At 42.9% G+C, this 15,526-nt stretch overlaps 1 protein-coding gene across 1 annotated transcript in view; it reads right to left on the reverse strand.

Moving 5' to 3' along the window:
* Positions 1-15,526, reverse strand: part of f2 (coagulation factor II (thrombin)) — a 108,677-nt gene that overhangs the window by 13,272 nt on the left and 79,879 nt on the right. Inside the window, exons 18-21 of the mRNA XM_087996774.1 lie at positions 7,156-7,279; positions 5,779-5,946; positions 3,506-3,679; positions 1,956-2,134 (exon numbers count right to left, since the gene is read on the reverse strand). Of these exons, the coding sequence (XP_087852900.1) occupies positions 1,956-2,134; positions 3,506-3,679; positions 5,779-5,946; positions 7,156-7,279 (645 nt within the window). The remainder of the gene's footprint in view (positions 1-1,955; positions 2,135-3,505; positions 3,680-5,778; positions 5,947-7,155; positions 7,280-15,526) is intronic.

The following is a 15,526-nucleotide window of genomic DNA, read 5'->3' on the forward strand; positions in this document are numbered from 1 at the left end:
GGAAAGCTAGTGTGCTTCCAATTAAACCGGTTGGACTATAACCTGGTGTTGTGTGATTTTTAACTTTGTACACCCCAGTCCAATACCAGCATCTCCAAATCATGTTCTATATAGATCACCATTTATTGGGAAGAACATGGAAGAACAAATTTGCAAGGAGTTTACAGAGAGGTATAAACTTTAATTGAGTACTGAAATGGGGAACTTTAATCTTTGATATTAGTGTATTGCACATTATTTTCAACACTCTTTCCTAATTTCTCCATTCTACCATCTTTACTTTTCATTTCTCTTCATCTTATGAGATCTGGTTTTCTCACATCATCATTCTTCATTTTCATTTCAGATCTTCACTCTGCAGTCCATCAATTCTCATCTTCACATCTCCCTCATTACTCTTCACTTTCGCTTCCTATCACGCTAATTCACGCTTTTACACATTATTTGTGTCTTTACTCCTCCCATCATTAGCATTCCTTCTAAAAATTACATTTCCTAACAGAACTTTCTGTTATAGAAATACTTTTTTAACCACTATCTTACTAATTGACCTAATTTAGAGGTAGGAGAACTGAGATTAAGGAATTATATTGTGTAACATCTTTATTTCATTGTATTTATTCCAAGAATATAATGGTTCATTTGTTTCATGCCCTCATTCCCAAATAACATTTTGTATTCATTAATTGAGCATTAGATTAGAAGCAGTGACTGGACGTAGATACAATCAAAGAACCCAGGCAACACGGTGGCTCAGTGGCTAGTGCTGCTATCTCACAGTGCCTGGGACCTGGGTTCGATTCCAGCGTCAGGAAACTGTCTGTGTGGAGCTTGCACGTTCTCCTTGAGTCTGTGTGGCTTTCCTCTCAGTCCAATTGACCATCTAACTTGCTCATAGTGTTCAGGTATGTGTAGGATATGTGCATTAGTCAGGAGAAATGTAGGGGAATGGGTCTGGGTGGGATTCTCTTCACTGTGTACTTGTTGGGCCAAATGGCCTGTTTCCTCACTGTAGGGATTCTATGAACAGCACCAGGCTCACACTGAATCTGTGGATCAGCCTTCAACTAATATTGCTGTAAAGCCAGTCACAAAAATATAAATAAAGTACCTGTCATTTTCCTTCTATGAACAAGACGGACTATTTCATTTCATGATATCCACTCCCACCGTTGCTGGTGCACTGTGGCTGCTGTACAGGCAGATCGCGGTTTCAATTACTCACGGTTTACTGCAACCGAATATATTATAGGGAACATTCCAGTACCAGGGAGCAGGAGGATGCCAAGAAGGCATCCCATTGAAATGACTGAGTTTGCCCCTATCTGCGGTTTCGGGCTTCCGTGGTTGGTCTCGGAATGCATCCAATGCGGGTACGGGTTGTAGGGGGGAGCTACAGCATATACAATCTGCAAGATGCTCTGTAGTTACCTCCTGATGTTAATTTGATGGCACCACCTAGGACCTGAGCCAAATTTCACAGCAACAAACTCCTGAGAAACATCCACTTTCAATTCTTGCACTTGCCTGAGCAGAACACATCTTACTGTTCTGGAATTCCCCACTTAACATCATTATGGCAATGCCATCATCTTGGGGGCATCACTGATTCAAGGGGAAAACCCAATGCCAGCTTCAAAGGGCAACTCAAACTGGACAATGAATACAGCCTTGTTAGCATCACCTATATTCCGAGACCATGGATCAAAAGACACTTCAGCAAGAGTGTTTTTTTTTATTTTGTTACTATTTACCATTTGAATTATTTAATTACTTATAAGCCACTGTTGTGAGCCTGCTACCAAACTGCCCTTATTTAGGGATTTTCCAACATTCCAAGGGCTGCAAGAAAAAGGGTGATTTCAATCCCTGTCAGTTTTGAAAAGAGTATATTCTAACCAACACCAGTACCCATTCCCCTACAGAGATGCTGCTTCAATGATGCATTGACTCACCGGCACAGAACATGTTCTTTGTAACCTGAATAGAAGTGGATAGTGTACAGTGTTGCTGTGAGATGATGGGAAGCTGGATCATCTGCAGTACCTCAGGCAAACTGGTTGCTGTATTGACAAAGGTTTCCTGCAGGTTTCCCCAACCTGTGATCCGACCCAAATGCTGTTTCTGTAGTAATCTGGAAACAAGGACAAGTGACTGAATATTCCTGCTACTCAAACAAGAAACCAGAAGCTGATGTTATTTTAATGCCTCATCCATCCCATCACGTATTCGGTTTGCTGAAGGAGCCAGAACTGGTGACACAGTCAGAGTCCAAACACCACTCCCATCACTTGAATTTGTAGATCTGTAATGTTAGCCCTCCCTCTCAGAATCAGTCTTGCAGTGCAATGTTCCTGCCCCTCAGCCTAGATGTAAGTCCCACTCCAGCACTTGTTGGCCAAGGAGGATGTGTTCATAATGAAATGGAGGATCAACCTGAAGATTCCTCCAATATACATTGATGGCAGGTGACAACAGCGGGAGACATTATGATCAACCATGTGATGGAAAGCATGTCTGACACACTATCACATAGCAAGTAAAAGTGCATATTGGTATAGTGACCTAAACTCCCTGAGTGAACGGTAACACAGCACTGCCGCACTCATTCATACATAAGTTGTGGGCGGCACGGTGGCACAGTGGTTAGCACTGCTGCCTCACAGCGCCTGAGACCCAGGTTCAATTCCTGCCTCAGGCGACTGACTGTGTGGAGTTTGCACGTTCTCCCCGTGTCTGCGTGGGTTTCCTCCGGGTGCTCCGGTTTCCTCCCACAGTCCAAAGATGTGCAGGTCAGGTGAATTGGCCATGCTAAATTGCCCGTAGTGTTAGGTAAGGAGTAAATGTAGGGGTATGGGTGGGTTACGCTTCGGCGGGTCGGTGTGGACTTGTTGGGCCGAAGGGCCTGTTTCCACACTGTAATGTAATGTAATGTAATGTAATCTAATCTAATATAAAGAGCAAAAGGCTTGCAACTATATACCACTTCTGACAATGTGGGGCTTTCCAAAGTACCTTACTGCAAATCCAGTTTGTTTATGAATGTAAAAGGGCAAATAGTTGCAAAGTTGCATATATGTCTTATTTTTCAACAAAATTGTGTATTTATATGGCCCTAATAAACACTACCAAGGTACTTAACAGCAGAATTAATTCAGAGGATCAAAAACTCAGTCAATGAGGCAGGTTTTAAGAATTACCTTAAAGGAAAAGTAAGAAATGGTACTAAACGTTGTTCTATTATTGGTGAACAGCCCCTCTTCTGACCTTATGATGGAGGGAAGGTCATTGATGGAGCAGGTCACCTGATGAAGGAGCAGTACTCTGAAAATTTATGATTTCAAATAAAGCTGCTGGGCTATAACCTGGCGTAGTATGACTTCTGACTTCACTCATATGTCCTGGTATTTACATCTCGCTCAAAGCTATGCATAAATAATAAAAGTTCTCTACTCTGTCTATAAGCATAACAAGGTGAAAAGACCAAGTAGAGTGGAATATTAACCTGCGGGTTAATTCCTTGGTTGGTAGACAGACGGGCGATATATACTGAGTGAATACAATGGGTTTTTTCAAATGCAACAATGCAATATCACGGTTAAGGTTCGTTTGCCACTCATAATTGCGATGAACAATAATTTTATCAATTGCAACGACTTTTTCTGTATCCGTTTCGTACCTAGAGGATAAAAGAATCACAAACAACATCTTAGTGGCGATGGGATAAAGAAATATTGTGCAACAATAAAGGATGAAGTGGCAGGAAAGAGAAATGAAGCAGGACTGAAAGGAAATCTTAGCATAAGGAAAAGCAACAAGGAAATAAACAGCAAATGTACAATTCCTTTCACACTGAGTGCACACCACTTACCTGCCCACACATTTCTAAACTATAACATATGGAACTAAGTACAGGCGACAGTATTGTTTTGGACCTGCTGCCCAAGTCTCAGCAGAATATCTCAAGCCTGCAGAGTGAAATGATTCTCGGTATGGCTAATGTCAGATTGCAGAGAATGCTCAAAAAGACCATGATTGTATAGCCAGTGCACTTCCATGAACTACTAGTGGTAGAGCGAGGTAAGAATTGCAGCCATTTCTTTGCGTGTAACAGTTATAAAGCAGTCAGGTGATCTATACAGGAGATTACCCTACTGTGGAGACTGTGGAATATGTTTTTAGGCATCCAAAGTGAATAGTTAAACAGTTGTAAAACATGTCAACAATGTACTGATGGTGTACCTATGGCCTGTTTAGATTAGATCCCCTACAGTGTGGAAACAGGCCCTTCGGCTCAACAAGTCCACATCAACCCTCCAAAGAGTAACCCACTCCCCTCTAACTAATGCACCTAACACTACAGGCAATTTAGCATGGCCAATTCACCTGACCTGCACATCTTTGGAATGTGGGAGGAAACCGGAGCACCCGGAGGAAACCCGCACAGACACAGGGAGAATGTGCAACCTCCACATAGACAGTTGCCCGAGGCTGGAATCAAAGCTGGGACCTTGATGCTGTGAGGCAGCAGTGCTAACCACTGAGCCACTGTACCACCCCATAAAAATGTGGGGTCGTGCGGGATTGCTTCTTCCTACATGCCTTGCCTCTAAGTTGTCTTCTCTTCCTGACTACCTCACTGACCCCATTCACAACCTAATTGCCCCCTCCTTATGATTACTAAGACAATCACCACCTCCCTGCTATTACTCCTTTCAAAAATGCAGGCCATTTCACCAGTAAGTTGTTAAGCATCCATTCCTAAAACTGCGCTGCTCTGAACAAAGACAGTACGAGGTCTATTATGGTTAGGTTAACAAGTTTACATTTGGCTTAACCAGCAATCTAAAAGGAATCACCAGTGCAACAAATTGTTTCATCCAATAAAAAAAAGTTAAAAAGAAAATTGCTTCCTCCTACATGTCTTGCCTCCAAGTTGTCTTCTCTTCCTGATTACCTCACTGTCCCCATTCACAACCTAATTGCCCCCTCCTTATGATTACTAAGACCATCACCATCTCCCTGCTATTACTCCTTTCAAAAATGCATGGCCATTTCACCAGTAAGTTGTTGGTCATTAAAATAAGGCCTGAGGCCTAATTTCAATCAGGTCTTAGGCCTAGCTTGTCTAATGCGAGGATTGTTCCCTGCTTCCAACGTAAGGCAAGTGAATATAATTTCTGTTATCTGATGTTGTGACACCCATATTGTCTAAATCCTGGGGTCGTTATGTCACCAAACCCAGTATATTTCCTGTGGCCAGATAAATCTACAGAAGTAGGGTGGAGCTACATGGTGGTTTTCATTAATCTGAAACAATTGGCCAGGAATGGCTAACAAAGCTGATTCTGATTTCCATTTGATTGATATGTACTTCACTTTCTGATGGGCAGTAAACTGAAGATTATGGAATGGAGTTTAAAGAAGTGTTTTTTTTAATCTTTTACTTACATGGTCTCATCCAGTTTCCTTTATAATTGATGATCAGTGTAGGAAGAAAGGTTTCATTTCTTCACAACTCTATTCATAAACTCAGGACATCACACAGTGCTTTACAGTTAAATTGAAGAATGGAAATTGGTGTCATATAGAAAACATGGTGGCCAATTTGCACACAGCAAACCTCCATATACATGCTCAGATAATCACCACAATTTTGTGGTATTGGTTGAAGAATAAAAGAGGCCTCCTCTTTATAATTATGCCATGGAATATTTTACAAGAATAATGTCGTGTGAACCAAAAGTGAGTTTGAACTGACATATCTTTTTGGCCTACCCAGCTCGTTTGTGCTTCCCAAGACGGACTACAACGTCGTTTTCCGTGAAGTTCTTGTCCCATGGAGGATACAAGACACAGTGGGCTGCTGTAATAACCCACTGGTCACTCACTAGGCTGCCACCACACAACATCTGCTGTGGCCTTTTACGGAACAGCATTACTTGCCTGTTAAGGAGAAAATAGAAAAAATTTAGCAAGTTGAAGTCCTGCCTGATGATTATTACTCGATTGTTTGGTTAGTAGTAAAGCCTTCCCTTCAGTTGGGTGGCTCAGTGGTTAGCACTACTGCCTTACAGGGACCCGGGTTCAATTCCACCCTTGAGCAACTGTCTATGTATAGTTTGCACATTCTCCTCATGTCTGCATGGGTTTGTTTCCACAGACCCAAGATGTGCAAGACAGATGGAATGGCCATGCTAAATTGCATGATAGTGTCCAGGGATGTACAATCCAGATGGATTAGCCTTAGGAAATGCAAAGTTTTAGGGATAGGGTAAAGTGGATGGGATACTCTTTGGAGGGCTGGGGTGGATTCAATGGGCCAAGTGGCCTGCTTCTACATTGTAGGAATTCTACGATAATATGAAAGAATAGACCAAGGAGACATAGTCTTAAATTGAGAATGGGCTTTTATAGTTGTAAAATCAGAAATCACAAGCAAAAAGCGATTTGGAAAAGAACTTGCTTTTATATAATGCCTCTCAGATGCTCAGGATGCCACTTTGTTCTTTGTGATGCTGGAAGTGAGCATAGACCAAGGTCCCAGGTTGGATTCCTGGTCTATGCCAAGTTGCTTGATCACTATTTTTAATCTTAGCATTCTTGAACTAGTAACAAGATACAACAGCCAAGGTTCCCACTCTGAAACACAATCCAGAGACTCATTCTAGGAAGCTGCCTGGAGGTGTCAAGATGCTAGAACTCTCTGCCTGGGCTTACACATGGCTGATGCCCATTTGGCCTTGGGTCCATTGCCACTTTTTGAGCAGGACTTCTACATAGTTAATGAATTTGGAAAGAATAGAATCTCAGCTGGCAATCTTACAGAATCACATCTTTTCATGAGACAACAGGGTGTGGGACACATGGCCAAAGTACTGTACTCACTGGTAGTCTATTACCCACCAGAAAATAAATGAAGCCACAGCCATTTGCTGTGTGTGTATCCATTTCATTACAACAAGAAGCAGACTTGCCAACACACACATGTTGGCCTTATACAGGAAGGACATTGTTAGTTCTGCAGGGTGGTCAACAGTGCCAACAATCTGGTCCACCAATGTCTTTTGCAAATCTTCCCTTCTGTATAAGTATTTGATGTTTTACTACTTTGAATGGTATTGATACATTGGCAGAAAAATCTTCATACATTACCATGGGGCACTCCCTACTTCAGCATTGCTTCCGTGCACAATTCGACCTTTGATGGATGCCAGCATTTCCTTTTCTCCTCCATCTTCCTTGTTTATGCGTTCATACAATGCTCTTAGACCACATTCTAGAAACAATGGGAACAGCTCAGTCACCAACATTTAAAACTTCCATATGTCCTTATGTTAGGTTAAAAAGACAATAATAAACATTGTAACATGTTAGGAACAGGGTACCTTGTTCTAATAGAACATTGAGTTCTACCTTGCCTGGTTCCACCCCACCCTTTCAGACAGCCAGACCCTCAAATCAGCCCTGCACTTTTAATCCTGCTGGATATATCTATTGCTTGCAGACATCTGAGACCATCTAATCAAATCTAATGTGCAGATTGATGGAGTGGGCCAGTGGGACAGTGGTTGGCACATGGTCAGCAGCTGGCAAGTGGAATATTAGGAAAAGTATGGTGTACAATGAAGGTTAACAGTGGGCTGTAGAGTATACCTGTGGAGGGGAGAAGCATAATAGATCAAGAAAAGCCGGGAGTGAAGCGCAAAACTTCACAATGAAATCATAAGACATGAAGAGAAATGTAGACTTACTATTTAATGTTGGAGAATCGACGTTTCAGGCAAAAGACCTTCATCAGGAATGAGGCTTGTGAGCCGAGGGGATGGAGAGAAAAATGGGAGGGGGGGGGGTGAGGTAGCTGAGAGTGCGATAGGTAGGTGGAGGTGGGGGTAATGGTGATAGGTCAGAGAGGAGGGTAGAGCGGATAGGTGGGAAGGAAGTTGGACAGGTAGGACAGGTCATGTGTGCGGTGCCGCGTCGGAAGGTTGGAACTGGGATAAGGTGAGAAGGGGAATGAGGAAACTGGTACAATCCACATTGATGCTGTGTGGTTGGAGGGTTCCAGTGTTAGGTAAGGGGTAAATGTAGGGGTATGGGTGGGTTGCGCTTCGGCGGATCAGTGTGGACTTGTTGGGCTGAAGTGCCTGTTTCCACACTATAAGTAATCTAATCTAATCAAAGTGGAAGATGAGCATTCTTTCTCCAGGCATCGAGTTGTTAAAGTGTGGTGATGGAGTATGTGAAAGGGGAAGTTGAAGTGTTCAGCCACGGCACGGTGGGGTTGGTTGAAGCAGGTGTCCTGGAGATGTTCTCTGAAGTGCTCTCCAAGTAGGCATCCTGTCTCCCCAGCGTAGAGGAGACTGCATCTGGAGCAACAGATACAGCAAATGACAATGTGTGAAAGTGGATGTGGAAGGCTCATTTGGGGCCTTGGATGGAGGTGAGAGGGAAGGTGAGGGCGCAGGTTTTGCAATTCCTGCGGTGGCAGGGGAAGGTGCCGGGAGGGGAGGGTGGGTTGGTGAGGAAGTGTGGGCATGGGAAGACCCCCCACTCCTATCCACTTTCTGTAAAGCTCCCCACCCTGTCTGCTTTCAATAAAGCTCCCCACCCCTATCTGCTTTCCGTAAAGACCATTCCCTCTGCGACTCTCTTGTCAGGTCCACACCATCCACCAACCCACCCTTCCCTCCCGGCACCTTCCCCTGCCACTGCAGGAATTGCAAAACCTGCGCTCACTCCTCCCCCCCACTCCTCCCCCCCCCCCCCCCCCCACCTCCGTCCAAGGCCCCAAAGGAGCCATCCACATCCATCAGTTTTAACTGCACTTCCACACATGCCATTTACTGTATCCGTTGCTCCTGATGCAGTCTCTGCAGTCTCCTCTACTTGAGAACGCTTCACAGAACATCTCCGGGACACCTGTACCAACCAACCCCACTGCCCTGTGGCTGAACACTTCGATCCCCCTCCCATCAGCCAAGGACATGCGGGTCCTGGGCCTCTTCCATTGCCACACCCTAACCATCCAAAGCCTGGGGGAAGAACGCCTCATCTTCCACCTTGGGACTCTCCAACCACAGGCATCACTGTGGATTTTACTAGTTTCCTCATTCCCCTTTTTCCCACCTTATCCCAGTTCGAACATTCCAACTCGGCACCACACTCATGACCTGTCCTACCTCTCCATCTTCCAGCCCACCTATCCACTCCACCCTCCTCTCTGACCTATCACCATTACCCCCCACCTCCACTTACCTATCGCACTCTCAGCTACCATTCCACCAACTCCACCCCCTCCCATTTATCTCTCAACCCTCTCGGTTCACAAGCATTATTCCTGATGAAGGGCTATTGCCCGAAACTTCCATTCTCCTGCTCCTTATAAGCTGCCTGTCCTGCTGTGCTTTTCCAGCATCACACTCTTGACTGATATCCAGCATCTGCAGTCCTCACTATCTCCTTACCATTTAATGATGTCAATGATAAATGATTTGGATGTGAACATAGGAGGTATGGTTAGTATGTTTACAGATGACACCAAAACTGAAAGTGTAGTGGACTCTGAAGAAGGTTACCTCAGAGTAGAACGGGATCTTGATCAGATGGGCCAATCGGCCAAGGATTGGTAGATGGAGTTTAATTTAGATGAATGTGAGGATCTGCATTTTGGAAAACCAAATCAGGGCAGCACTTACACACTTAATGATAAGGTCCTAGGAGTGTTGTTGAACAAAGAGTGCAGGTTCATAGTTCCTTGAAAGTGGAATCGCAGGTAGATAGGATAGTGAAGATAGTGCTTTCCTTTATTAGTCAGAGCAATGAGTATAGCAAATGGGAGGTCATGTTGTGACTGTACAGGACATTGGTGAGGCTACTTTTGGAATATTATGTGCAATCCTGGTCTCCTTCCTATAGAAAACATGTTGCGAAACTTGAAAGGATTCAGAAAAGATTTACAAGGATGTTGCCAGGATTGGAGGGTTTGAGCTACAGGGGGAGGCTGGGGCTGTTTTCTCTGGAGCATCAGAGGCTGATTATAGTGACCTTATAGGCGTTTAAAGATCATGAGGGGCACAGATAGGGTAAATAGATAAGGTCTTTTCCCTGGACTGGGATGGTCCAAAACTAAAGGGCACAGGTTTAAGGTGAGAGGGGAAAGATTTAAAAGGGACCTAATGGGCAACTTTTTCCACGTGGTGCGTGTATGGAATGAACTGCCAGAGGAAGTGGTGGAGGCTGGTATAATTACAACATTTAAAATGCATCTGGATAGATGTATGAATAAGAAGGATTTAGAGGGATATGGGCCAAGTGCTGGTAAATGGGATTAGATTGGTTTCGGATATCCCAGTCTGCACAGACGAGTTGGACCGAAGGATGTGTTTCCATTCGGTACACTCTATGACTTTATATTGTGACCTCAAATACAAGACGGTGCAGGTGAATGGCAACTTTGTAAACTTTTCACTGTATTCCTGTATTCTTATACTTGAGTAGGTGAGACAATAAAATAAAACTCTAATTCTAATTCTAAATGATTATCTGTGAAGCAGTTTAGCTTTCTTGGGTCTGATTACTAGGAAGCTGCTTTTGGGACAAATTGATTATTAATAAATTATCATGTCTTTAAAGCACCAGAACTGTTTAGTGCTTGGCACATAACTTATCAATTGAGTCACAAAAGTGAAGGGCATTGTTGAAATGAGTACTTCGAGCGCATATAAAGAAAGACCATCTGTATTCAAGTGTCCGTCAATCATTCTTACACTGAGATTGAGGCTGCAATATTTCTTTCATCATCCAAGAGGCCTGCACCTCAAATCTAACTTTCACCTCATTTTCATCCTCTTGGTCTTTGAGCACTCAATACAGAGTGGGGCAGGCAAGTCAAATGTCCTCTTTTTGGGTCTGCTACTGGGACCAGCCAAGGTGGCAATCAATGGGTCTAGGCTGTGGGCCATGGAAGAGTGATTGTAACTGACTGCCTGCCTTTCTGTTGTATTTTATGCTCACATCCAGGTGACCCTGGAGAGGGATCACAATTGTGTCCATTGGTAGACTTAAGGCCTTCCTGTAGTGATTGAACAAGGTCAGCCAGGTTGACCTCATACAATGTGAGTTCTCTGAATGGGGATGTTAACCTGGTCCAATCAGGGAGCCTTGGCTGACAGATATAAGCAGGAGTGTTAAGGGCTCTGCTCACTCTAGGAGCCAGCTCTGAGCAGGATGACTTGGCGATGGGATACCAGCCTCTGTGGAGTTATCTCACATCTGAGACAAGGAGCTATAGATTATAGCTACTCCCAAGACCATATTTGAATTTCCTTTGAGATTTTGTCTTTAAAAGGTTGCCACTTGTTTAGTTTGACCCAATTTGGTTTAATTTGATTTTGTTTAGTTTAATTCAATTTAATTGTTTTAATCCTTTTATTATAAGAATACAATGTGTGAGAGAGAGAGAGACAGACAGACAGACTACATGTGGCTTCTCCAGCGTTCAGCAGTCTGACAGTCCTAGGTGTGTGAGACTGCACCTGTTTCTTTGTCTAAAGGATTAATTGTAAAAACTTCTGTAGGTTTGTAAAAAGGGGAATATTAGCAAAGAAATGTGGGTTCATTATAGACAGACAGAAGAATTTGCAATTGGGAATGGGGCAGTGAAGCTAAGTAAATACTTTGTGTCTGTCTTCATAGACAGAGGCACAAGAAATCTCCCTGATAATACGAAGATCCAAGGATTGAGTGAGTGTGTGGAACTGACAGAAATTAGTATTAGCTCAAAAAAAAGCAGCATCGGAAAAATGAATGGGACAGAAAGCTGACAAAGCCTCATGATATGATAACCTTCACCCTATAGAGTTGGAAGTGATGGCTACAGAGATAATGGATCCATTGGTGATCAATCAAAATGTATTCATTCTGAAATGGGACTAATAAATCAAAACATTGCAAATGGAACCTCACTGTTTAAGAAAGGTAGGAGAGAGAAACAGGGAACTATGGACTTAACTATGATAGCCTGACATCAGTACTACGGAAAATATAAGAATCTATCATAAAGGACCTAATTACTGGATATTTAGAAAAGAATTGCCCCATTGGACAGAGCAACATAGATAAGGAAAATAAAATTTTCCAACTGGTAGAGATTTTTGAAGATATTACTAGCAGAAGTTGAGCAAAGAAGCGAGTCAAACAGTCAGGGCAGGCAGGGAGAAAGCAGAGAACAAGGTAGGACTGATAAATTAAATTGCATTTATTTCAATGCAAGAGGCCTAACAGGGAAGGCAGATGAACATGGTAAGGAACATGGGACTAGGACATCATAGCAATTACAGAAACACGGTTCAAGGATGGACAGGACTGGCAGTTTGATGTTCCAGGAGACAAATACCAAGGGAAGGACAGAAAGGGAGGCAATAGAGGAGGGGGAGTGGTGCTTTTGATAAGGGATAGCGTTACAGCTGTACTGAGGGAGAATATTCCCGGAAATACATCCAGGGAGTTATTTGGATGGAACTGAGAAATAAGAAAGGGATGATCACCTTTTTGGATTGTATTATAGACCCCCTAACAGTCAGAGGGAAATTGAGAAACAAATTTGTAAGGAGATCTCACCTATTTGTAAGACTAATAGGGTGGTTATGGAAGGGGATTTTAACTTTCCAAGTATAGACTGGGACTGCCATAATGTTAAGGGTTTAGATGGCGAGGAATTTGTTAAGCGACCATAATTCTATTAGATTTAAAATAGTGATGGAAAAAGATAGACCAGATCTAAAGTTGAAGTTCTAAATTGGAGAAAGGCCAATTTTGACGGTATTAGGCAAGAACTTTCAAAAGCTGATTGCGGCAGATGTTCGCAGGTAAAGGGACAGCTGGAAAATGGGAAGCTTTCAGAAATGAGATAATGAGCAGTATATTCCTGCTAAGGTGAAAGGAAAGGCTGATAGGTATAGAGAATGCAGGATAACTAAAGAAATTGAAAGTTTGGTTAAGAAAAAGGAAGCATATGTCAGATATAGACAGGAGAGATCGAATGAATTCTTAGAAGAGTATAAAGGCAGTAGGATTATACTTAAGAAGGAAATCAGGAGGACAAAAAGGGGACATAAGATAGCTTTGGCAAAAAGAGTCAAGGAGAATCCAAAGGATTTTTACAAACACATTAAGGACAAAGGGTAAATAGGGAGAGAATAAGGCCCTTCAAAGATCTGCAAGGCGGCCTTTATGTGGAGCTGCAGGAGATGGGTGAGATACTAAACAAGTATTTTGCATCAGTGTTTACTGCGGAAAAGAACATGGAAGATATAGAATGTAGGAAAATAGATGGCGACATTTTACAAAATGTCCATATTACAGAGGAGGAAGTGCTGGATGTCTTAAATGCATAAAAGTGATTATATTCCCAGTGCCTGATCAGGTGAACCTGAGAGCTCTGTAGGAAACTAGGGAAGTGATTGCTGGGCTTCTTGCTGAGATATTTGATCATCGATAGTCACAGGTGAGGTGTTGGAAGACTGGAAGTTGGCAAATGTGGTGCCACAATTTAAGAAAGGCGGTAAGCCAGGGAACTATAAACCAGTGAGCCTGATGTCGGTGGTGGGCAAATTGTTGGAGATAATCCTGAGGGACAGGATGTACATGGATTTGGAAAGGTAAGGACTGATTAGGGATAGTCAACATGGCTTGAGCATGGGAAATCCTGTCTCACAAACTTGATTGAGTTTTTTGAAGAAGTAACAAAGAGGATTGATGAGGGTAGAGCGGTAGATGTGATCGATATGGACTTCAGTAAGGTGTTCAAAAAGGTTCCCCTGGGAGACTGGTTAGAAAGGTTGGATCTCATGGAATAAGGGAGAACTAGCCATTTGAATATAAAACTGGCTTGAAGGTAGAAGACAGAGGGTGGTTGCGGAAGGTTGTTTTTCAGATTGGAGGCCTATGACCAGTGGAGTGCCACAAGGATATGTGCTGGGCCCACTACTTTTTGTAATTTATATTAATGATTTAGATGTGAGCTTAAGATGTATAGTAAGTTTGCAGAGGACACCAAAATTGGAGGTGTAGTAGACAGTGAAGAGGGTTACCTCGGATTACAATGGGATCTTTGTCAGATGAGCTAATGGGCTGAGGAGTGGCAGATGGTGTTTAATTTAGATAAATGTGAAGTACTGCATTTTGGGAAAGCAAACCTTAGCAGGACTTATACATTTAATGGTAAGGTCCTTGGGAGTGTTGCTGAACAAAGAGACCTTGGAGTGCAGGTTCATAGTTCCTTGAAAGTAGGGTTGCAGGTAGATAGGATAGTGAAGAAGGCATTTGGTATGCTTTCCTTTATTGGTCAGAGTATTGAGTACAGGAGTTGGGAGGTCATATTGCGGCTTTACAGGACATAGTTTAGGCCATTTTTGGAATATTGCGTGCAATTCTGGTCTCTTTCCTATTGGAAAGATGTTGTGAAACTTGAAAGGGTTCAGAAAAGATTTATAAGAACGTTGCCAGGGTTGGAGGATTTGAGCTATAGGGACAGGTTGAATAGGCTAGGGCTGTTTTCCTTGGTGTGTCAGAGGTTGAGGGGTGAGGTTTATAAAATCATGAGGAACATGGATACGCTAAATAGTCAAGGATTTTTCCCTGAGGTGGGGGAGTCCAGAACTCGAGGGTATAAGTTTAGGGTGAGGGGGAAAGATATAAAAGAGACCTAAGGGGCAACATTTTCATGCAGAGGGTGGTGCATGTGTGGAATGCGCTGCCAGAGGAGGTGATGGAGGCTAGTACAATTGCAACATTTAAAGGCATCTAGATGGGTACATGAATAGGAAGGGCTTGGAGGGATATGGGCCGGGTGCTGGCAGGTGGGACTAGATTGGGTTGAGATATCTGGTCAGCATGGACGAGTTTGACCGAAGGGTCTGTTTCTGTGCTGTACATTTCTATGACTCTATCACTCTATCATTGAAAAGGTGGAACCAGTGGGTATAATGTAATTGGACTTTCAGAAGTCTTTTGATAAAATCCCACACAGGAGGTTAGTAAAGTTAAAGTTCATGGAAATAAAGGCAATATACAAGGATTGATTAATGTCCACAAAGCAAACAGTACGAATAAATGAGTCACTCCTATTTGCTGTGAGCAATAAGATACAGAAGGATCAGTATTAAGTTCACATTTGTTTGCTATCTGTATCAATGATCTGGATGTGGGGATAATTGTAACATTTCCATGTTTGCAGATGACACAACACTTGGTGAGGACATGAATTGTGGGGACAATGCAAAGAGGCTTTGGGAATATTTAGACAGGAGGCTGAGCGAGTGGGCAAGAACATGGCAGACAGAATATAATATGGATAAGTCTGAGGTCATCTGAGGCAGGACAAAGGTGCACCGTATTCCATAAATGATGAGACATTGGTCAATATTGCAATCCATGATGTCCTTGTTCATAGCTCACTGGCATGGAGATGCAGCAAGTGAATCAGAAGGCAAACAGTATGCTAGCCTTTATTGCAAGAAGATTT

This window comes from Chiloscyllium plagiosum, unplaced genomic scaffold (genome assembly GCF_037043375.1).
Source record: "Chiloscyllium plagiosum isolate Xiang-an unplaced genomic scaffold, Cpla_swu_hap1 HiC_scaffold_18, whole genome shotgun sequence".
Lineage (NCBI taxonomy): Eukaryota > Metazoa > Chordata > Chondrichthyes > Orectolobiformes > Hemiscylliidae > Chiloscyllium > Chiloscyllium plagiosum.